This window comes from Typopeltis vanoorti, chromosome 23 (genome assembly GCF_054136105.1).
Source record: "Typopeltis vanoorti isolate ZY-2024b chromosome 23, IOZ_Tvanoo_1.0, whole genome shotgun sequence".
In the NCBI taxonomy this organism is placed as follows: Eukaryota; Metazoa; Arthropoda; class Arachnida; order Uropygi; family Thelyphonidae; genus Typopeltis; species Typopeltis vanoorti.
The window spans coordinates 89854766-89878476 of NC_143571.1; the positions used below are offsets into that span (position 1 = coordinate 89854766).

A 23711-nucleotide genomic window follows, 5' to 3' on the forward strand; every position below is an offset into this window, starting at 1 on the left:
ACATACATATTTACAATGATCCATTTAAATTTGTAATGATTCACTTTTTATTAAATCGATTATAATATTTACTTGTTTCTTTGGGTGGCATTTCTGATTTCTTCCACGAAGTTTTGCAGAGCTTATCTGAGGAAGATAATAGGTGGCGGTGGTTTCGTGGTTTTGTTTCTATATCCGTCATAAGCCAGGTGTTGATATTTTGCTGTTTGTAGGTAGGTGCTTAGAAGACTACTACTGCTTGTGCATGGTTTAACTTTTTTGCAAGTGGGGCTGGATTTGGGTATGGTATGTTTGCATCCTTGTAATGGTATTTTTTGAGAGGAGTTTCCTATAGTTTTTTTTGTGTGTGTGTGTGTGTGTGTGTGTGTGTGTGTGTGTGTGTGTGTGTGTGTGTGTGTGTGTGTGTGTGTGTGTGTGTGTGTGTGTGTGTGTGTGTGTGTGTGTGAGAGAGAGAGAGAGAGAGAGAGAGAGAGAGAGAGAGAGAGAGAGAGAGAGAGAGGAATTTCTTTAACTTTCATTCTCGCTATAATATTTATATAGCGCCTGTTTCAGATCCTTGTAGGTTCCTGGGTTACTCTCGTCGAACGACAGTTTGTTTATCATGTCAGGTATAAACAAGTTTCAGGTGGCTTTCCCGTAGTGATTGTTGTACTTATGTGTTATGTAGCTTGTAGACTGTGGTCTTGTTATCTGGTATGCTGTTCTAGTTATCCTGTATGTTGGACTGAAGTAGTGTTTTAACATGACTGTGTAGTGGCATAAGTGTTTCACCTTAAATATTTTGTGTTCTGTCCATGCTGCCCGCATAAGTGTGGGTTGTTCCCAGAACAACTGTGTTTACCATTTTATTTTGAGTAGGTAGTTTGTATGGCTATTTCAACTGATCAGAATCGAAGATATAGCGTGTTGTTTTCACCTGTGTGATGGTTGTAGTTTTAGGATCGGCGCTTTGTGTATAGGTGGATGGATGTCACATAGTGAGATATTTGGTTTCTATGGGTTGTGTTTGGCGGTTTTTGAATATCATAGCTTTGTTTTTCCAGGGTTTATATATATGCCGTTTTCGGTTAGCCATTTAGTGATTTGATTGATGTCGTGTTGCATATTTGTGTAAGCGATATTTGCGTTGTTGTGATTGGATACTATGGCCGTATCGTCTGCGTACTGGAAGATTTTACTTTTTAGGGAAAGATGGGTTATGTCGTGTGTGTATATGTTAAATAGAATGGAAGACAGGACAGCTCCTTGTGGTACTCCACAGGTTACCAGTACCTCTTTGCTGTACGCTGATTCTATACGTGTGATGTGCTTCCTGTTTTGCATATCCTGCCATCGTAATAAACTGTGGTTGAATTTTTCTGAAATTTGATAGTACGGTGAATATGGTCAGAATCATGTGGATGAAGCAAAGTATCCTTGATATTAAGGCTCACACATTCGACGAATTTTAGTGAGATTTAGTGCGGTTAATTACTAAAACGAAACAAAACATTAAACAACGTGATGAATTCATTAGTTCCAATCACCCCTCTCACACAACGAACGCATCATGGAGTGCTCTCATGCACTCCCATGAGCCTGCTGATCATATTTTAAAATTACTTTATGTATTTTCTTGGATGTCTGAATCCTTTCGCTAATGAAGACCGGTTAGATATTTCTCTAAAAGCATTTTATAAGTAAATAGTCCAGCGAATGCTGTATGGTGAGTGCATTTAGGCAATCCATAATAAAAGACAAGATGACGAATTTATAAATCTTCGAGATTCGAATCATTCAATGCATAAGTCTGAAAATAATTTGTTTTTAGTGGATGTCTTCCTCACCCCCCTCTCTCCCTCCAGCACGAAGAACAATCTCTGTCCTTATGTTAGGACATCTAAGGTTGAATTTCTTCCAAGAATTGGATCGTGGATGTCTAAGAATATTTTCTACTCCTCTACAATCGAAGAAGCGGAGTTAGCCAGACTCGGTCTCAAAGAGCGCTAGCAGGATATTCGTTCTCTCTCTCTCTCTCTCTCTCTCTCTTATGATTCCTATTTCTGAGACCTGACTCGGATCATTTCCGAGTCAGGTCTCAGAAATAGGAATCATGTCTATGACGCGAAGAACCATTATGAGCGTTATCCAGTTGAAAGCGAGTCTCCTACACGAGCTGTTCTCTGCGAAACAAACAACTACCCATTCAGAACCACAGCTACGCAGTATTACTTCATTACTTTGGCATCCGCTGTCCACGGACTTCCATTCAGAAACAAAATCACCGATTTCCGACGGTATCTTTGTTCAGTAATATTTCGCCTGTACTCGAGAACTTCCTCAATACTTCTGTAACGCCTTTAATAGTAATAAAAGAGCTAGACTTCCAGAAGACAAGTCATTAGCAGATACGATTACAGTCATGACTGGAGGAACATTTTAAACCCTTAACGTACCAATTAAAAATCAGAAAGCGGTCGTTTTTCTGCCAATTTTTGGGCGAGTTTTGGGCAAGGGTGATTTTCTGTATCAAATTCATCATTATTTGAAAAATAATGATGAATTTGTGCAAACGCAAACGAAATAGCCGATACACGCCGTTGGCAACTTTTCTCGGCTGAAAGGAAATAGGCACAAGATTGTCCAGCTTCTATATTCGGTTGTATTTATATGTGAAACCAAAATTCAAAATCAATTTTGGTGCAATAAACAAAAGACGTGTCACAGACGTCTTTGTATGTTAAGGGGTTAAAGTCTCTCTTCGGCTTTCGGATTTATTGAAACTGTGGCACAGGCAAGTAAGGTTTTCTTACCCAGCAACTCAACAAACTCAACCACAGAACTCGATCTATTTCATACACAATGTATACTTGTTAGGGTTTAGGACTATCAGATGATGGCAATCAACTGATTGTCACTGATCGATTTTGCTTACTATTAATGATGGCTGTAGGGTGGTGACGAGGTGCCCATCGATCTTCAAACAGTTATTAAGGACTAAAGAAGCTCTGCCTACTCTGCTGTAATAAAAATATTACACACTTTATTTTATTTATCTTTCTACTTTCTTATGATTCTCCCACATTTCGAATATTCCTCTAACGGCTCTTCAACTCTTTCGATGGAGCTGCTTGATTGGAAAGACCTGTGCTCGAATCCATGACACGAAGAACCTTTATCATAGGTTTTCAAACAAAGGTAGGTTAACCGGTCTCATACGTAGGAGGAGGAGGGTTTTCTCTCAGAAACTATGGTTTTTCATCCTTCATATGTGTTCACGAGGCAAAGTGGCCTCGTGACCACATATATTTACAGACATGAATTTACTACTGAACAAGGAAGGCAACAGGATACCATCTTGTTCAATAACAATTCTCTAGCAAACTAGCATTGGTATTCCACCAACCATTAGGTTGAGGAGAAAATACACAACCTCCAAGTATACAGCAACGCATCAAAGGTAACGTCTTCCTCCTTTCTTTGTTGACGTTAGACTACGTCTTTAAAGAGAGAGAGAGAGAGAAGGAGAGAGAAAGAGAGAGAGAAAGAGAGATACCTTTATTCGAGTTTATGCAATACTTTGCAGTAACTAAGTGTTTTTTTGTGTGTTTCTCTCTTCTTAGCTCCCTCGGGATGGGTCCAATTATTGCTACAGGAAGAAAATCTTATTATTGTCGCCGGAGCAGCGGGAAGTATAGTTATCCTGATGGTTGTATTGGTCATCACCGCTGCAGCTGTCGTTATCAGAAGGAGAATAAGAGGTGAGTACGCGAAACTTAGTTAATCTGCGCACAAGTAGCTTTGTGGGGGCAAAACTCGACAAACTTTGAGTAGGTTGCGGTGATGTTATGAATGCAGACATTTACATATGCAAGTTAAATTATAGCTCCTTTGACACCGGTGATGAGTACCGGACCTGGGTGTTGTCACCAGAGGTTTTATTAGATAAGCAAGCTGCCGGCATGGCTCATTAATGTGTCATAAATGTCTCTCGAGTTTACTGTAGTCGACGGTTTCTCAAGTCGTGCTCCGCTATAGTAATGCTGCTTCCCTTAAATTACAACCTTCGGTGTGTTCTGACATCGGTTGTTTCCCCCGGATTAAATACGCATGTACTTCTGCCTTAGTTGCATGCTTGAAGTCAACCTTCGCTACAAAGATTCCTCACAATTCTCTTTCGCAGTTCTAATAATTAGAGCGTAAAAGTCGCTAACCACATCTAGTTACATGTAGTACTTGAGTTAACTGGAGGAAACGGCCAAGTTCTATAAGCTGTTGAGCTTCGAGATGACAGTGTAATTAGCGGGAAATGCATTATTAACCAGTTGTTTCGTTAGCCCTCCTTCCAGAGAGGCCAACCATTAATGTTCTATGAAATAAGAATCATCCTCCTATTGCGATAATTCCAACAACCGTTCCAAGTTATGTAATCGCGCTCGTATGAATATATTTAGTATGTCGGCAGCCATTTTATTATTAAATCATTTCTCCACCTTTCGTTCGTTTGTTACGAATGGAACTAATTTTTGTATCTTTACCTCGCCGCGGTGTGCGTTAGATCACGAATTCAAATTTGCTGCCGATATTAATATGCCAATTATTGCTTAGCGTGAATATTTCAGTTCCAATGTAACTTCGTTAGTTTTATGCTCCCTTTATTAAGTTATCGATTCAGCTATCGAGCTTTTCCCTTCATTATACCGTTAAATTAATTTTGCTTCGTTATATATGCAGGCATAACTTTGGCGCATTTTGCGGTTGTCTGATTGCTGCGATATATATACGGAGAAAATCGCATTTAAATTATTTGACTTGATTATTCCACTGACGTTTATTCTTTTTTTTTTTTTATATTTCAGCTGCAAACGATAAACCGGAAATTAAAGAAAGACAGAGGTAAGATTTTAATATATTTTTTCTTTTTTTGTTAAAAAAAAAAGAATATTTTTGCTGAAATATACTTTAAATTTGTTGCATTCCCAGAAACTGTTATTTGAATAAACATCTATTAAAATTTACATATTTAAGAAATAACAGAACGTTTTCGAAACTTAGCCCGTTTTAAGTCGCAAATCTTGAGACAATTATTTAAAATATTACATTACTGAAAGTAGATTAGGCCTAAACGATTGCAGCAAATTTAGATAATGTATTTACTGCTTATTTTGAATTTAATTCACAGTAAAAGTATATTTATTTAATTAATTGCATGGTTAATTAAATTTCTGTTTTGTATTATTAGTAGTATTACATGGTTAATAGTGAAGTGAATATAAACATAATAAATAGTCAATAAATATGCAATGTAGATAAATTTCAGTAAATCCATTTCTTAATTTAACTTGGAAGAGGAAGAAAGTACAGATTAAAACACAATTCAGTAACTTAGGCACGTTCATTACAGACAGGTTATTTTACGAAGAAAGTATCTAACACAGAATAAACCTTGGGTATGATCAAACTTACAAATATATGGTAAAATACACATCTCTCCGACGTTATTAAAATATAGCTGAATCTACTCTTCACATGGTAGAGATTTCGGTTATCACACAGAAAGAAGAACGAAGATTGGAAAGGTTTGAAAGCAAATGTTTGATCAGGATATCAGAGAAGTATTATATCACTATGTTTCGGTAATAGCAAGATCCATAGAAAAAAATCAGTTATAATGTTATCGTTACAGTTAGAGTGTAAGTGGTCTAAATTCAGAAATTTAAATAATTTGGCGGCACTGGAAGTTATTGTTCGTTTCATGGTAGCCACAACCCACCTTAGATGGACGGGAAGGATGATGGAATAGTGAGAACATTGTTTTTTCTGACCTGTAACTAGCAGATACCGTACTAATAAAATGTGTGTCTTAAAGGGGAATCTCTGATCAATAACTAAAATGATTCATTTCCTAAATATTTGGGAAAGTTTTCATAACCAGGTGGCTGATTATACAGGTCAGCAATGATCAGTGTGTAATAGGTGAGCAAATGAAATTTCTTGAATGAGCAGACTACAAGTAGTTCGTGCTTGCGTGTGTCATCATGGTTTTTCCATGTTTACTTCCGTTCTTAATAACTTTCTTGGGTCTATATATGAATAATATCATCTCGATGTTCTGCGTGCAACTTCCTAGAAAGAAATCCAATTTAAAAACGGGAAATTAGCCGGCCTCTCCCCCCTCAAAAAAGCATGGTTACGGACGACACGATAATGATCATTTTCCATTTGTTTCTGCAGATATGAATAGCTCCGCAGTTGTCCAGCTTAGCGGAACAAGTCTTTGGACTGTGGGCAATGATCCCACCGAAATCGACTGGCGTTCAGTTGTTGACCGAAGCTGGCGTAGCGGTACCATTGCGAATATTAGCCCGCAGATAAAATTTGTGGTTGAAGCTTCGGCGCCAGAATGTCTATCGGTGTGTGTTCCTCTGTCACAGCTAGTTAGTTCTCTTGATTCTCCATTCCAGCAAGAATACAGGAAAGGAAATCAATCAAGAAAAAAGCAGAACCGGAAGAGATTTCAGATACTTTCATAGGATGATTGATAATCTTGTCTATAATGGTGCTTTTGTTTTTCGACACTTTTTTAAGCGCGCCTTTATATCATTTCACTTTTAGAGAACGGCCGTCCATCCACTATCACTCGACAACCGAACAGACGTCTTAAATGCCAAGATGATATTTTTACATTGATCTGAGTGCTCGAATTTTTATATGATAACTGTTGGAGTGAACGATAAATCTTTGTCAGACAACGAGGTTTTCGATTTTCGTAGATAATCGAGGAAATGTAATGTTGTGTCTTTCTCTTAAGCCTTGGATGATGACTTTGATAAAGTGCTTGTTGTTTGTTTTCATTCGGAAGCAGCTCGTCTGCAAAGAGAATCTGCAATGCTAAAATTCAAATACAATACTCATCATAACACGTGCACCGTAGGCGTCTAAGTGCGCTTCCACAAAAGGAAATTATGGAGAGATTGCAATTCACAAAGGCCAAAACTTAAAATCAATGAACTTGGTACTGCATAACACATGTGGCAACTAGTGAAAAGCTTTCTCAATTATAGAGGAAGCAAAATTCTTAATAACGTACACTAGTAATCACAAAAATCTTCATTGCAACCAAGGGCTCGTGGAATCATATTCCATATGTTTTATTATATTGCAATAAATTTAGTCTTACGACAGACAAACCATGTTCTTTGATTTTTTTTTCAGCACTCAAGGTCAAATGACCAGTGGATCCCCTGGAGAGAATTCCCAGTTGTTTTCCCGTCCACATACTTCTGGGGGAGACCAAACCCCTTGCGAAGAGTCTCCATTATTCCCGAGTCTAAATCCAGACGGCAGCCCATTGCTTAGGCAGAATGGAACAGGTGGGGTCTAAACCATATATTCTAACTAGTAACATGTTTAGTGCATAATAATTTTATGTCACGAACAATATCACGTTAAAACATTCGTATTAAAAAAGTGTGTATTACTTACGCTGAGTTTTTTGTTCTGTTGCTCAATAATAATAGCTGGATACTTTCGTAGTGATGAATCAACTCACTGATTCTACGTTTTTGTTAATTTTATACGTTTTAAAAAACAATGTAGAAGCGTTTAGATATTTTTATATACGCACTAATACGTTCTTCTTCCTATCGAAGCGAGTAGTTGCTTACAGCGAAACATACAGCATATACTTTTTGTTTCTTTCGATAACAAATGTAAGAGTAAAACCCGGAAAATATTTTATCATGAATTAAGGTCGTTAGTCCTGGAGATGCACTGACTGACTAATTTGAGCTCCTAGATTCGAAAAAGAAAGTTTAATGATTGATTAAATAGATAAATATTGAACAACTTTGAAAACTGGTAGAAACCTGCAAAGTTTGAGAATACAAATAGAACACCTGTTTTGTGGTTGTTGTTACGATAGCAACCATAAGGTAAGATATTTAAAAGGATAGTTCGAAACGACAAAAATTAAATAAAATAAAAACAAATAAAATACCACAAAATTGAAGATAAACCACAGTGTAAGCTGCTTAAACAATCGACAGATACTTTTTTTCCACGAAGTTTCTGCTGAAAGAAGCAACATTGCAGGACAGGAGCAGGAGAAGTTTATCATCCCAGTCTTTCATTTCCTCTCTTGCGGAGTGATGAGAGCATCCTCACATCCAGTTATCGCAGCCACTGTGCCAACCAGATACCTCACGATGCGACGCTTTTCCTTGAGCCCCACTCGGTTGTAATTCCAACTTCGCTCCGCAGATAACATCGCGGGCATTGAGTACACACACACACACATATGAACTGCAGTATCTCGCACGCCATACAGAAATCTCAAGGAAGCAAAAACCTTTCATTTCTTGAGAACAAAAGCACTACTAGAGACTTCCCCCCCCCCATTCCCTTCTACGTCCATTAGGACTTGTTTTCTCTGCCCACACGACTAAGAGATTTTTTTTTCTTTGTCGTCTTTGTCTGTGTTAGGATTACTTGTTACTTCTCTTTTCACACCAAACAGAATCGAAGCATGTCAAAGAAAGAATGTTTTCTTATAAGGACTGGGAAAATAACATTCCGTTTTGTTTCAAAGTCGATTTTTATTACCTTTTAAACCTTCACAAGATATTGTTTGCTCGAGCGCGACTGATAAATATATTGATCCCGTTCGCTTGGGAAAAATATTGTAATCAAAGAGAACTCAATAATTCATCAAAGAATACAAAAATAGTAAACCAATTGACGGCCTCATTGTACTAATGATATTTTTCACAGCATAGGATCGGAAAGATGTGAATTTTTATAACAAAAATGTCTTCTACTCAAGAAGGATATCACACTATCCTTCATTGAAATTTATCTTTCATTTCAATTAGTTTTGAAATTATCTGAGAGAATCACATATCTGTTAGCTTACACATGATCTGGGATTTCTTCAAATTTCCCTGGAGATTCGTTCAACTTAATATTTGTTCTATTACAGTAGACTTTTAGTGCAATATTTCATTGCATTTGCGAGATGTGTAGTGAGCGTGTCCATCACTGTGAAGATTTTCTCTGGGATAGCAATCCCATTCCATATCACACCAAGAGATAAACCCCCTCTATATTACAATGATGCGTTTTTGGTCTAGGGATATTATTTAGGGATATAAAATGAATATAAAAAGTTTGCTTTTTATACTTTCATAATTGGATGTGGCTATTATTGCAAAATTATAAGATTTCGCAATCTGCGTCAATTCTTTTGGAGTGCGTTTTGCTAACTGCTTATTGCATCAAGAAGTAGATGCGTCCAACCGAATGCATATAAAAGCAGTGATCAGATGAGAAATTCAAATAATCATTTTGTTTTAAACTAAGACTGAATTGAAACGAGTTTTTGTAATTTTGAAATTATGCAAACTGAAACGCCATTATGACTAAATGGAACTCATCGCGTTTGGAGTTTAGGATCTCTACTCATATTTATTGTCTTTTAATATTTTTTTAATATGACAATTAAACAAAATTAGAGAAAATAATTATAATTAGAGAAATCTACACCAAATACGGCATAAATGACTTACATTCAAGTGGGAAAATGGATTTTTTCCCACTTGAATGTAATTCAGGTACGGGAAAATGGATTTTCCCGTACCTGACCGTAAAATGGATCCCCTTTTACGGTCAGGTACGGGACCATCTCACCCCACCCCAATTTTATCCGTATCGGGATTGGCACAGCTGACGAATCAGACCTATGGCTGCAGGAATCGTCTTAAGTATTCCTGACTGTAATCCATGTGTTCCCGGGGCTGGTTTGCCTGTGCTGGGGGACGAAAAACCCGAGTTGCCGGGTGAAAAAAATGAATGATTAAAATGAAAATCATGAATAAAGACCTCTATCTCCGTATGAGACCAGCTTACTCTCCTTTAATCGAAACAGACTAGATGAAGGTTCCTCACGTCGCTGATGGGAATCGAACCCAGGTCTTTCCGACCAAAGGTTTCGTATATACCAACTGAGCTACGGAGGTTCTATTTGTACTTCTAAAGTATGAGAAATTAATTTAAAGACAATGAAAAAATGTTGAATGTTTCCTGTGAAAAATAAAATTTCACACAAACTTGCGTAATCTTCAATACCCGTTTACAATTGCCTTATCATTATTTCTTGAGTTGCAGGATCATCTGAAAGCTAAGTTTAAAAAAGAAATCATATCGCAAAGCATTAAAGGATTGGTTGGAAACTATTAAAGGAGTTCGTCTTGTCCTTCATTGCATTCAACGTGCGCAGCCCGTAAAGATCTCAGTTGGACAACCAAATAAGTTTCTTGCTTGTTGGGCTCGAATTTCTTCAAGAGAGAAGGACATAAAGAGAAAGAGCTTCATTAAGTCATTTTATTGGTTGCTGTAATGCCTCATCGATTTAAAATGGTCTCACGCTAATTGGGAATTCTTCGGGTCGATAACACGTTTATGTGTCTGGCTGTTAAACGATGGACAATTTGGCACTTGCTGTTGCCGGTCAATTGGGTTGCTCGTCCACTATCGACCGCTTCTTTCCTTGAAAACATGATTAAGAAACTTCCAGAGAATTTGCTCTTCCTGTTTACAAAGTCCTGTGAGGAAACCAACTTTCTTCAAGACGTCTGCAACTAACCATTCGCAATTTCCTCGCTTTCTGAATTAAAATGCAATCATTTCGATTCCTCTTGAAACGTTTCTTTCAACATTTCTTTTGCCGTTCCTTCTCTAGTTTACATGTAAAGGGGATCAGAAAAGGTGGGGGGGTGGAACTACACTCCGCTGGATTTGCTCTCATTACTTCAGAAATAAATGAACTTTTCATTGGGAAAGTTAGCCAAAATTTTAACAAAGGATCTTCATTAAAATGCGCGTTCTCTGATTTATCCGGTTAATTTGCAAGCGCAGTTGTTGTTGACCCACTTTTAACGTGATGCGCCCATTTCGAATCCCCAAACTCAATTAAACATTAAACTATGCATTCCCAAGTACGGGAACTCCGCCCCTTCCTAGTGAATATACGAAATTCTTTTCTTGCAGAGAAGGAGAAAGATTATAACCAACTTCGGTACGGATGTTTTTACATTTTTTTCCTATAAATTAAAAAGTAATTTGCCATTATATTTTCTAATTGGCAAAGACGTGGCGAAGTCATTAAATCTATTAATCTTGGCAAAGATTATTAAGATAGGACAAAGCGTGGATGAAGAACAACAACACGAATAATGAGAACGGAAAGAAACAAAGACTGGATAAGAAATCACGGAAAGAGTACTTATGGTAGTGTGCAGAGAGACCGAGCATGTCTTATAGGGAAGCAAGTTAAAAAAAAATAATAATTGGACAGCAATTTTAAGTATGAAAAAAAAAAAACGCAGTAGAAATTACCGAAAAACTGAGAGCTGTGGAGGCAAACGAAATGAGGAAAAAAAGCAGATAAATAGCGCCAAAATTGTAAAAAAATAAAAAGGCAAAAAGAAAATGCAAGGAAACAAACGGAGTAACAAATTTTAAAGTGCTGGCTCAGTTGCGAACTCATTTCGCTGCAAGGCAATGCAAACAACAATGATGAATGGATTTCCCCCCCTCCCCCCAAAGAATTATTGTTAGCCACATCATTACTGAAAGAATAGATCTGAAAATAAAGAAAGCGAGTGTGTATTAAGATTCCTAGAGGCATGAATGCAATGTTTTTCATATGATCTCTCCTTTTATACATAAAAAAATATCGAATAACTACTGATGTGGAGAGCATCGTTCCTGACAATCTTTATTTTAATACGGTGATAAGATTTCTAATTATCACTGAGAATAAAGACATTATTAGTATAATGTTAAAAATGCTATAATAAGAAAAGCGTCATGAATTCGCTTTTCCCACTTCTGTTGAATCAAGAAAAACCTTAGAACCCCCCCCCCCCCCCCACACACACACATCCACCGTCTTTAAGTATTCATCATTAATCTCTATTCACTAATACTTTTTTGAAATAATCAGTCAAGAGGGTCTTTATATGGAATACACGCTTTTTTTTTTTATTAAGAATAGCTTCAGAACCAACTTCGTTTTTCTGAATGAATCTCAACTACGAATTTCACATTATTTTTTTTTTTCAAATAAACTTACTTGTAGCTTTTTTATGAGTTCGAGTCTCTTATCATATGTTTGTGGAGTACATATAGAAAGATTTCTAAGAATCAAGCACGAAGGGATGAGATAATGGTACAGAGGAAGTTCACCATCTTTCTACAATGTTGTTTGACGTTTCGTCACTTAAAAATGAGAAACCAAAAAAAAAAAAAAATGGAATAAAAATGTTTAACATGAATCCCATGAGCTACTTCACTTATAAACTTAATTAAATTTATTACTTAAGTTTTTTTTTTTAATAAACTTAGGTCATGAATGTAACTTTTATTATATGATCTCTTCTTTTTTAATGGTTTTAGTTTGCTTTTATTGAGTTGATGTGGTTTTTTGCAAATAATAATTCATTTATTATGTAATTACTTCTCACACATCTATTTTAAAGTAGAGTAAAATTTAGCATTAAAATTGGCAATTTTCGACATTCGAATTCATATATATTTTGACCACATACGTTTATAAATATTATTGAAACATTGTGATGGAGAACTTACTTTAATTAGGTTAAAATAATATGTACCGTTTCGATCTTTATGTTAAAGTCACACTCAAAATACATATACAGTATATATATATATATATATATATATATATATATATATATTTTTTTTTTTTTTTTTTTTTTTTTTTTTTTTTTTTTTTCACGTAGGATCACAAGCTACATCGCCTCTCGCTCTTCGGTCAACCTTTTACCCTAGCCTGACCTTTGATACTTTGATAGAAAAAAATAAATAAATGAAAATTAAAAAAGTAAAAACTACACTATGAGTATCTCCTAGAGTCCTGTAATTTTAAGTTCTGTTTGTTTGAGAGGCACAGGATCATTATCAAATTAAATTTCTAGTCTTCTTACTATGGAATATACGGGTTATTTCTGTTTAAAAAATTGTTGAAGTTCTTTTTCTGGATTCTATGCGGGTTGTAGCTGAGCCGTCCAAATCCTTGGGGATTTTAAACAGTCATTTTTGTTGAGGTCTGGTTTATTAATAAGCATTTCACAGACTTCCTCGAATTTACGTTCGTACCAGATATTGATCCGACTTGGGTGTCTTTGCAATCGTTTGAAATGCGTGGTCAACTGAGACCTGCTTTTCAGAATTAAGGAAATGGATGTGTCGTTTGGATTGTCTTCGTTTTGGATTGTACGTACTGTTTCACTTATGTAGGGTAGGCGACACTATACACCTGGATGGGCCGAGGAGGAAGAGGATTCTTGTAAGAGCCGAGTGTACTTCTTATTTTCATTAATGCCTTAAAATTACATTAATGCTACATTTTTAAGTGTTTTGTCTATTCCTTCACCTATTCCCTGTATATATGTGATAGCTATGGCCTTATTATGATGCTTTTATTCTTTTTTTAATAATTATTTTATATTTGTTTATTCTTATTTTTCATTTTTTTTATTATTTTTATTTTTCGAGCATGAGTAACAAACATATTGGAAACCAGAAAGAATAGAAATTTAATTCTCCCAACAAACAGAACTTAAAATAACAGGACTAGTAACTGCTGATGCAATTTTACCAATTTATTTATTTTATTGAAACAAAGAGCCAAAAAGCTTCACTTCGGCGAAGGAAAATTCAAATTAAGTGGATATTGAATCGAACATTATTTCAAAGCTGAATATAGAAAAAACCTGCAAGAGTTTCGTGCCGAACCTTTCATGACCGTTCATATTTATTTTATTTTTTTAAATTTTATTTTTCATTGATTTTAGTTTTTATTTATTTAGATTTTTTATTTATTTCCGCCAGAGGTCAGGCTAGGATCAACGGTAGAACAAAACAGTTCTTCATAGCCTCCTCTAGTGTATAATGATGTAGCTTGATCTAATGTACAGTATATATACGTGCTCCCGAGGGATATTAATAGTCGAAACGTCAAATATTATTTTAATCTGATTCAAGTAAGTTCTCTCGCACAGTAGTCTGCTTCCATAATTATTCATAACGCATGCTGATTTCTGTGTAATCCTTAAAGAAAGATTTCAATACAAATGATTTAGTACTCAAACTAGCCATTGTTTAATCCAGCATTTTCTTTTCTATAGAAATGTCACGTCTTGATGTTTCATTCTTCATAGAGCTATTAAATATCTTGTGTTAGTTATATAATAGCATTTTACGATTCCATCATCGCAATTTTAGTAGTAAACCCTAATTTTTCCCCCAACAGGAATTGTGCGCTTACATCAACGGCCGGATGAAATTAAGTCCCCAGCCCTGGACAGCTAGTTGGGGTAGGGTGAACCGTGTTGTGCTAAAGAAGGGAACATTCCCTGAGGAAGTGGGTCCCTGTTCTTTCTGTCCGTCACTTGGAGCCCGCCGAGGCAGTGATAACCACAGTGATTTTACAACCTGAAAATGCGAGCGAGCAGATTGTTTGGGTGCGGATTTGCTTTTGTGTGAAACAGATGAGCACTCGCGAAAGAGGAACCTTTGGAGGTTAGCGATGTCTCTCGGCAAACCTTGTCCCTCACACTATCGCCCTGCCGAGTGCAGCTCGGCGCGGTCTAAAAGCTGCTGACTGTTCCCAAATCTGTCTCTCCAGAGGAGAGAACCTTTGTGATGTGTGTATATTCGTGAGCCACCCGTTTGTGAAGAGGATTCGGCAGCTGTGTTGTCCAAAGAAATGAAAACAAACAAAAAACCCAAAGCAGCAAATAAATATCGTTGTGTCTTTCTGTATAAATATTTGTAGCAGTTTATTAAGCAGACATTCGCAGAAAAGAAGAAAAAACAAAGAAGCTACACCATATTTAATAAAGAACAGCAAAAATGAAAATTCGTAATATTTGTACGGATCTGAGATATTAGCAAAACCATACCCTTATGTATCTTTATGTAGTAGCTATTTGTTATCGGTTATGCCAATTGTTTCGCGATCATTTGAACACATGATTGTTTGCCATTAATTTATTTCAACGTAGCAGTTTTGTTACATTACAGCTTTCGTGAGTTACTTTTTAATAAAAGATTTAAAAAAGAGAGTACTTCCTGGCTTTATTCACCCCTTACCATCAACATTAATACAGAACAAGCAGTAAAAGCATGCTGCTTATGAGGATAGAAGCGTGAATTTTTTAAGAACTTTTTCAGGTGAAAAAAAGTCAATTGTTGAAATCAAAAAACACAGTCGAACCAAAGACACGTTGTGAATGGATACTTAGCTGTTGCCAATAAACTCATTTGCGATCCATGAAGATGCATCTTTTTTCCAAGGATGCATTTCCAATCAATCGCTTGGAAATCGATTGATTGATTGGGGGTGTATACTCCCATCCAGGTGTATACACCCCCCCCCCAACTTCTCGACGAAAATAAAATCCTCAGTTTCTTACTTAACTGTACACAATATCTAAAGATCGTCCTTTGTTCTCAGTTGCCTTCTCGATTTTTCTGAAGCTCCTCTCTACACCTTTCAACCATATTATCACTTATTTGTCTATTTATTAATACTCTCTATTCTAGAGATTTTCATCCCTCATAAGTTCTGGAGATTAAATCGGTGCTCAGAAATATCTTCAGAGAACCCAATTCAAGTTCATCGAAATGAAAGAATCTTCATCACTAAAGGATGAAGATGCGTTCAAAGAATTTCAACTTCTTTAAAATTAAACTTTCAAAATGGCAAAAAAAATACAAATATCCAAAAATCGTTGGATATTTGTATTTTGTATTTTTCTCTCTACCATTGACAGCGAGAGATCCCCACTGGCGTTGATGTTTGTAAAAGTTTGTTCTAGACGAGCTTGTATAAGCTCACTTAGTTCATAATGCTTATCTTTTTTTTATCTTATTTTCTGTTTCTATTCTTATGTTCGCATTGATTATTTCTCCTCGTATTCAGTCATCACTTCACACTATGTTATAATCAACATTCTAAAATATTCTGGAGGCGATATGGTTATTTTCTTAAGTTTACGTTTGGACTTAATGACGGCACCAGAGGATCCTTACGCTCAGGCAGCTGGCATTTCGCTTTAGAGTAGCAACTATCTGCGATTCGAAAGTTCGCTTTCTTTGTGTTCTAAATCACTTCTAGTAGTTTCAGAACGGATTTGATTTCATGTCCACCGGACAGTTTTGTTAAGTTAAAGTTCATAGTAATTGTCTTATTACGGTAGAATCAACTAAAGCTACCAGAGCAGAACTTGTTGGATGAACTGTGAAATATCCATATGAGATAGGAGTCAAAGGATTTATTGTAATATTGTGATCATTTAGCCACTGTTATTGTTATGTAGCCAAAACAATTTTTGCATATATAACTATCACAGTTAATATTGCTAATATTCTCCAACAGCAGTCACCCAGAAACTCCAAAATATAAATATCAGACAACGTGGATAAGTTTCCAGACACCACAATCCACTATATCAGTTCGAAGCAGTCACAAAATTCCGTTAGAGGGATTATAGTCTCTGACATGTCATCTTTGCCAAAGGCAAACACAGCCTGGGTATACCCCCAGGGTATACTCAGGCTGTGCCCAACAACAACAAAAAAATCGTTCCTTCATAACTTCTACTTCCACAGCTCTCAATTCATCACTATGGCAACAAACAAGCACTACTTCATTCAGCATTTCTGGAAGAGATAGGATTGCTGTTTCGAATATCTACTTCGAACAGATAAAATTTATATCAAATGTCTGTGCTTTCTTGCTTGCCTCTATCTATGCTTTTCCTATTCACAGGGTTTTCTTTGCTATCATATCAAGGTTCATCTTCCATCTTTTGAATATATAGCCTAAATGTTTAAGGACAATTTTTTTTTAAAAAAAATCTGTATTCTTATCTTTCAAACTTCATCCTTTCCCCTATCACCAAATACCGATTTCGACAAACTGTATACACATCTTTGAATTTGAAACATATTTCATTGCGACCTTCAATACATCTTAATCGCTTTACAAGAGCGTAAAATTACATTTGTCCATCTTCCAAATACAAACCACTGACAAATATAAACTATTATACGGTAATGTCGAGACTCTTGAAGACTTCAAGAGTTGAATTCAAATTCAAGAGCGGAGAGTTGGATCCCAATATTGCTTAACACGAATGGCGAATGCGAATGAAGGAGAACAAATTATGTTCGAACTAGGAACGGTGGCCTGTAAGAATCGACATTATCTTTACAGTAAGATACAATCGGTACACAATAAATAACGGAAAAAACTCACGTAGAAAGTTATTTATTAGTATAATTTTCGCCTGTGTGTCAAAGGCATCCTCAGTACATTAAGCTCAAAATTAAACACTAACCGACAATTCCAAAAAGCGCCACCTAAGTAGCTGGTGTAAGATAACTAAAAAGGTCAATAACTTTCCTAAAAAAAAAAAATTAATACAATAAAAAGTTAGGAAAGATTAGCTGATTTGTAAAGTACTCTCTCCCATAAAGGGGATAGACGTAAGCCGTCGGATCTGTTTAAGTTAGGAGAATGAAGTAGAGTTTCACATGTTTCTTTATAAAGACGTTCCATGAGAAACTGACTTTTGTGAAGAACTCTTGTCTTTCTCCAATGAACTCTGTGTCTAGTGAAGATGGCATGTTCAGAAAGTCCAGATTTTTCAGGTTTAAAGTATTCAATATAAGATTGGTGTTCTTCTAGCCGAATAGAGGCAGATCTTCCCGTTTGTCCGAAATAAGATAATCCACAAGAGCACGGAATCTGGTAGACACCTGGATGATTAAGATGTGGAAGCTTGTCCTTAGGAGAAGTGAGAAAGGTGGAGATTTTTCTAAACGGTCGAAAGGCAACAAAAATATTCAGTGGTTTTAAAACTTTTGCTATACGTTCACTGATGCCTTGTACATAAGGGATAGTAATGTGCGTTATTTCCTTTGTGTTTGAAGAGGAAGACATATTAAAACTACTCAAAGTTCTTTCAATGAAGCAATTCTTATAACCATTAGATAGAAAGGAAGAAGTTATGTATTGTAGTTCTTTCTGTAAAAGATCGTCTGTAGAACAAAAGGAGTGGGCCCGATGAACCAGTGTTTTAATAGTTCCTGCCTTTTGACTGGGATGGTGATGAGATTCTGCATGGATATAATGGCCTGTATGAGTCTTCTTTCTATAAACTGAGAAATGTAGGTTACCATCTGGTTGGCGAAGAATTAGAAGATCTAAAAAGGCTAACTGCTTATTTGATTCTATTTCTAGGGTAAACTTGATCCTAGGATGAAATGCGTTTAACTTAGTGAGAAATTGTTGAAGTTCATCAGAAGAGCCATTCCATACAGCAAAAATGTCATCGACATATCTGAACCAATGCGTAGGTCTGGGAGAAATATTGTCAAAGATATCCTCTTTCTCCTGCTATCTCCAATTTCTTTATGGAACATTTTGAATAACGTATCTTTGACAATATTTCTTTATTGTGTACCGATATGTCTACTCACGGTTTACCTCTTTTAAAACTTATAGTAAAATACAATATTTACAAATGTTAATCTAAAAACGCAACTAGATGCCATTTTTGCTTTTATTACTCCCTTTTTTCGATGCAAAGTTGTCTCATCTGCAACTGGCAATTGTGAATTAAATCAGGGAACTTATCAGCAGAATCTGTGAACATTTTATCCAGTAAAACTATATATTTTTTTTAATTTTGCGAAGCAGTTTAATAAATAATCAATTTCTACCCTTTTTAATTTAGAAGGTCATTAATGTTGGAAAATGATATCGAGAACGACTCATCACTTCTTGAAATCAAGCCCACACGAGATGTGATAGTGTGAAAATCGTTCAGCATACGTGCAAGTGCCATCTGGTTGTTGTTTTTTATTCACTCCACTTTTAACCGTGCACGTGTTGCCTCTTCAAAAAAAAAATAAAAAGAGAAGTCAGAACTTATTTACAGGAAAGGTAGCATGAGATTGCAAAGAATAATGATAGGCGATATTTTACCTTCAATTGGAACAACCTGGGTTCGAGTCCCATCTACGAGGCAATTAACCTTGATAAGCAAATGTTCAGCTGAAGGTATGTTGGCCGATATCATAAAGAGGTAGTACGTCTTTCCTCCCTGAAACTCAGGTGTTTCTTCTCTCAAAAAAGAGTACACGTAATCAATAAGAAGACAAACTCTGTTCTCATAACTTTAGTTGTTTCGTCAGTAATTCAAAGCAACTAAACCAATCTTAAATTGGTCTAGATGTTTTGAATCTTCGTATCGTTCTCCAAATGTATGTGGATGCAGAAGAGGACTCATCTGTATTGCCAAAGCAATAAAAAGAAATAATCTGTCTCCGAACTTTCTGATAAGCTCTCCTTAATGATGTTAAGTTCTAACAGGTTATTAAAATCGAAGTGGGGGTTTATGGTAAAATCGCAACAGATCAATCATCCGTGTTTAGGGAACTTTTTACTCGAAATTTCCGATGTATAAACGAACAAACTCCTTAATGACCCTCACGTCATCGCACAAAGAAGGGATCGATCACGTAATGTTCCCCAGATATTGGCTGTCAAAGCACACCTGATTAAAGATGAATGGAACAGTATAGAAAGCGCATTTCTTAATGCCGATCAAAGAGATCAAGTCTTTCAGCACTCTGTGAAATATCCGAAACTAATTTTACAGACATGGAACTCTCTTTTCATTGAGTATCAAGGAATGGAATAAACGTTTCCATTTAGCTGCTCATGAAGAGAAAGAGAAAAATAAATAATCTACATGCGGAAGTTTCGAAAATAAAACTCGAGTTATTTTGCTAAACAATATTTCCGTTCCAAATGCACCAGAAAAAAGCAAATTAAAATAACTTAACTGTAAGTCGTTGAAAGACAGTTTTTGTGATTATGGAAACGATCCAGGTTCTTTGACAAACCCGAAAAGCAGTTACAAGATAAAATCTTAAAACACGTGCACTTCGGTGATTCGTCTCTGAAAATGATTGGTCCGTCATGAGGTCCGTTAAAAATGCCCGCATTCGAAATGTATTTTCATGCAATGTCAACGACTCTTCCTCACCCACTACTTTACTATTTCATAAATGAGTGAGTGCATATTTTACCAAATTAAGCCATTTTCCGTTTGCCACTGTGTAGTGAGTTAACAAAGCTAAATGTTAAAAGCTTCATGGCGATTTTCTAGTGTGTAGGAGCATAAAGTAACGTGAATTTTATTTAAAAATTGAAAAAAAAAACGACTAACGAAGAATGCAATGCGGAAAATACCTTATGTAGATATGTAAATTCCAACCCTGGAATAAATACTACTCTCACATTTTTGATGGTTCTTCTAAGACCTCTCTAAAAATTCTTGATGGTGTTCAGCAGACCCCTCTCTCAAAGTCGGTCAGTCTCCTATTTTTTTTTTCTACAGATGGGAGTTGAACATCAGAACGAAGCGTGATCAACGTTTAATCTCCTTCTAAGGCAACCACTTACATATTGTTTCTGCCGTTGTTGGTATTATTTATCGAAATTCGTTCTCGCAAGACTAAAACGTGAATGTCATCTACATATTTTTTATATCACTCCCAAGCACGAGAGGCCATGAAGCCTGTAATAAATCAATGCAGTGTGCGGGTAAGGGTCAAGAGTAATCTGTTGATATTCTCTTTTGGAGAGCTGGAGATTGTACTCTTTAGGGAATACTTCAAGGAGAATGCTATTCCTAACAATAGAGGTAGATGGAACGTAAGATTTAAGATGGATGAACGATGTCGTAGTGGGTTTAGTCAGTCAATAATTCAGCGTTATTGGGAGGCTGTTGATTGTGTTGTTGTTGGTTTAACATAAATGAAAAGCTTTCTGTTTCTGAACTAGTCTGCATCATAAGAAATATCGAAATAAATCATCAAACCTATAGAGTTATAAACATTATTTCTGAATATTAATGGAATTAAATAGATTTTGTTAATTAAAACATTAACTTTAATTATAACGAAATTTGAATTAAAATAATTGTAAATAGCCTCATAATTATTGTAGAAAGATAGATGAAAATTGAGACACCCTCTACATAAGGTGCTAGATGGGGAAAAAAGTCTGAACAAGTTTTGAGTTTCATAAAACTTTAGAATTAAATAGGGTTTATAAAGTGCTCTTCCCTAAAAGAATAAAATATGGACTTTATCTGCAAGCACATTCTTATGAGAAATTTCACTTGAATGAAAAGCATGTCTCTTCAATGTAAGAAAACGAACTCGAAGTCCCATCTTAGATTCACAGTCTTTCCGGTGACATGCGAAAATTGGACAAATGTTTGTCCACATTCGAGTTAACACGAAGAAGTGTTCCTTTTTTCCTGATAGCTTAACATCACGAGTATACGTTTGGTGTGTGTGTTGGAAGTCATCGATTCCTATTTCTTCGAATCACATATTTCTTGTTCTTCGAAGAGTCATTATTTCATACTTAAACTCTAATCAGTGGGGCATCGAGATTCCTTCATTTCTTTGTCTTCTTTGCTTGTTTTGACTTTAACGAAAGTGCAGATGTTATCCGTAACACACGAACATTGGACAAATGTGCTCTAAAAATAACTGGTTGCTAGGATACTTTTGTATACAGAAATGTGGACATTCGCAAAAAAACTTTGATGTTTTTTTTGCGTGAATGTGTGTGTGTGTCTTACGTTCCTTACCTTTTATAACGATCCTGATGAGAAAAAGATAGATTTTTGCAGCTATTATACACTCTAGCAAGAATAAATACTCGCAGATTCTTGAAAAGTTCCCAAACCTTATGGGCACTGACACGTAAGTAGTCTTTCTGCTTAGATGTTCTGAATGGAAATAAACTTTGGAATTCTCTTGTATTTTATTCCTTCGTTTTTCAAGAAATATAATATTTTTCCTGTAATAATACACTTATCAGTTTCAGATATATAATTTATTTAAAAACTTTTGATATTTTAGCTACGAAATCGCACAAACGCCAATCAAGCAATTTAGAAATTCCATCTGCGCCTTCGAGAAACGGTCGCAAACTTCAATATTTTTGTTCTCAGTTAAAACTAAAAAGTACTGATTGATCTTAAAACACCTATTTGTAATTGAAAACAAAGTGAAGTGTAGATTGAATTCATGAAAATCAGTTATTTTTTCTTTATAAAATGGACCACAAGAGTTGGATGCTTATTGATAGCGAGATCGATTCCTAAAAGTATCAAAGTAAAGAAAGGGAAACTTAATGAATCATACCCAATAAAGATTCTATATCCAGTTCAGAGTCATGAGAAGCCTGTGCAGACTCCTGTTAACATTCATCATGATGAGGAAGAACATAAAATGCAATGAGAAACTCTCGGTTGTTTTCTGAATAGAGAAGTTAGCGATCTAAGACAAGTAAGGTTTTTCACCTCATGATAGAAAACTTCGTACTTTTAATCCCGCAAAACAGCCAAGTCAATTATAACGACACACACACACACACACACACACACACACACACACACACACACACACACACACACACACACACACACACACACACACACACACACACACACACACACACACACACACACACACACACACACACACACACACACAGAATTGATAATTACTGCTGTGAAGATCACCTGTTGTCTGGCACGCCATGGAAATGCACTCAAACCCTACGGTGGTGTGAGGTTGATAGTGATTAATAAGACATAAGTTTATTTAATAAGATAAATAAGACCCTTTGCTTCAAAATGCAAGATCAAATATTCTGTGAAATATTTATTCAAAATCATTTCCGAATTAAAAAAAAAACTATTAAGTATAAGTGAAAACAAATATTATCATATAAGTACCACTCCAGTAAGTCATAATATAATGACAAGAAAAAATATAAATTAAAGATAAAAAGAAGAATAAAAAGAACAGAAACTAATAGGGTAATGTAATATATATATATATGGAATTGCTGGAATTGTTATATATGTGGAATAATGGAATTGATAGTTTATAATCTAATAGACAAGCTTAGGCATTGAATGTTATTCATGACTTATTTTAACGGTATTAACACCACACGAACTATTTTATTTAAAACAAAAAGGATGTTTATTAACTGGCTTATAATTTGCTGAATTCCAAATCAGCATCTTCACAGAGCACACAGCAGCAGCATGTTATAGTTTACACGCTACAATGAGCGAGTAAAACAATTCAAATTTAACGGACAAAAGATATAAAGTCCTAATTTGATGCCCTCTAATGTTGTAAAAAAGGTATTACAGCTATAGAGAAGCTGATCTTAAGATCACAGTCTCCCAATCTTTTAAGAAATTAATGCAACCATACTTCTTCCGGTTCGGAGAATTCTTCATAGTTATGGTATTTTTACGAAGGTATTTTTTAAGTTTTCCAAGGCAGATGTTAACAGATCTTCCTGCTAGTGTAATGATGTAAATTTATTTTTATTCCGATGTGCTTATAGTACTATATCACTCTGAAATGCTACACTAATTAATTTTAACATAGTGTATGTCTACTTATAAAGATCTTCATTGTATTTGACCAAAAATGAGACATGGGAGTTCCTTACTGTTCAACATGCAGGCCGAAGATACTTTATTGGCTTCGTTTTCTGAATAATTCACAGTTTTGAACATCGTTTT

At 35.7% G+C, this 23711-nt stretch overlaps 1 protein-coding gene across 1 annotated transcript in view; it reads left to right on the top strand.

The window, feature by feature from the left end:
• The window catches only part of LOC150094048 (synaptogenesis protein syg-2-like), a 255756-nt gene extending 240632 nt beyond the window's left edge, over positions 1-15124 (top strand). Inside the window, exons 12-15 of the mRNA XM_090412942.1 lie at positions 3603-3740; positions 4839-4875; positions 7195-7352; positions 14315-15124. Coding sequence (XP_090269068.1) covers positions 3603-3740; positions 4839-4875; positions 7195-7352; positions 14315-14373 — 392 coding nt within the window. The 3' untranslated portion in view covers positions 14374-15124. The remainder of the gene's footprint in view (positions 1-3602; positions 3741-4838; positions 4876-7194; positions 7353-14314) is intronic.
• The last annotated feature ends 8587 nt before the right edge of the window (positions 15125-23711 follow it).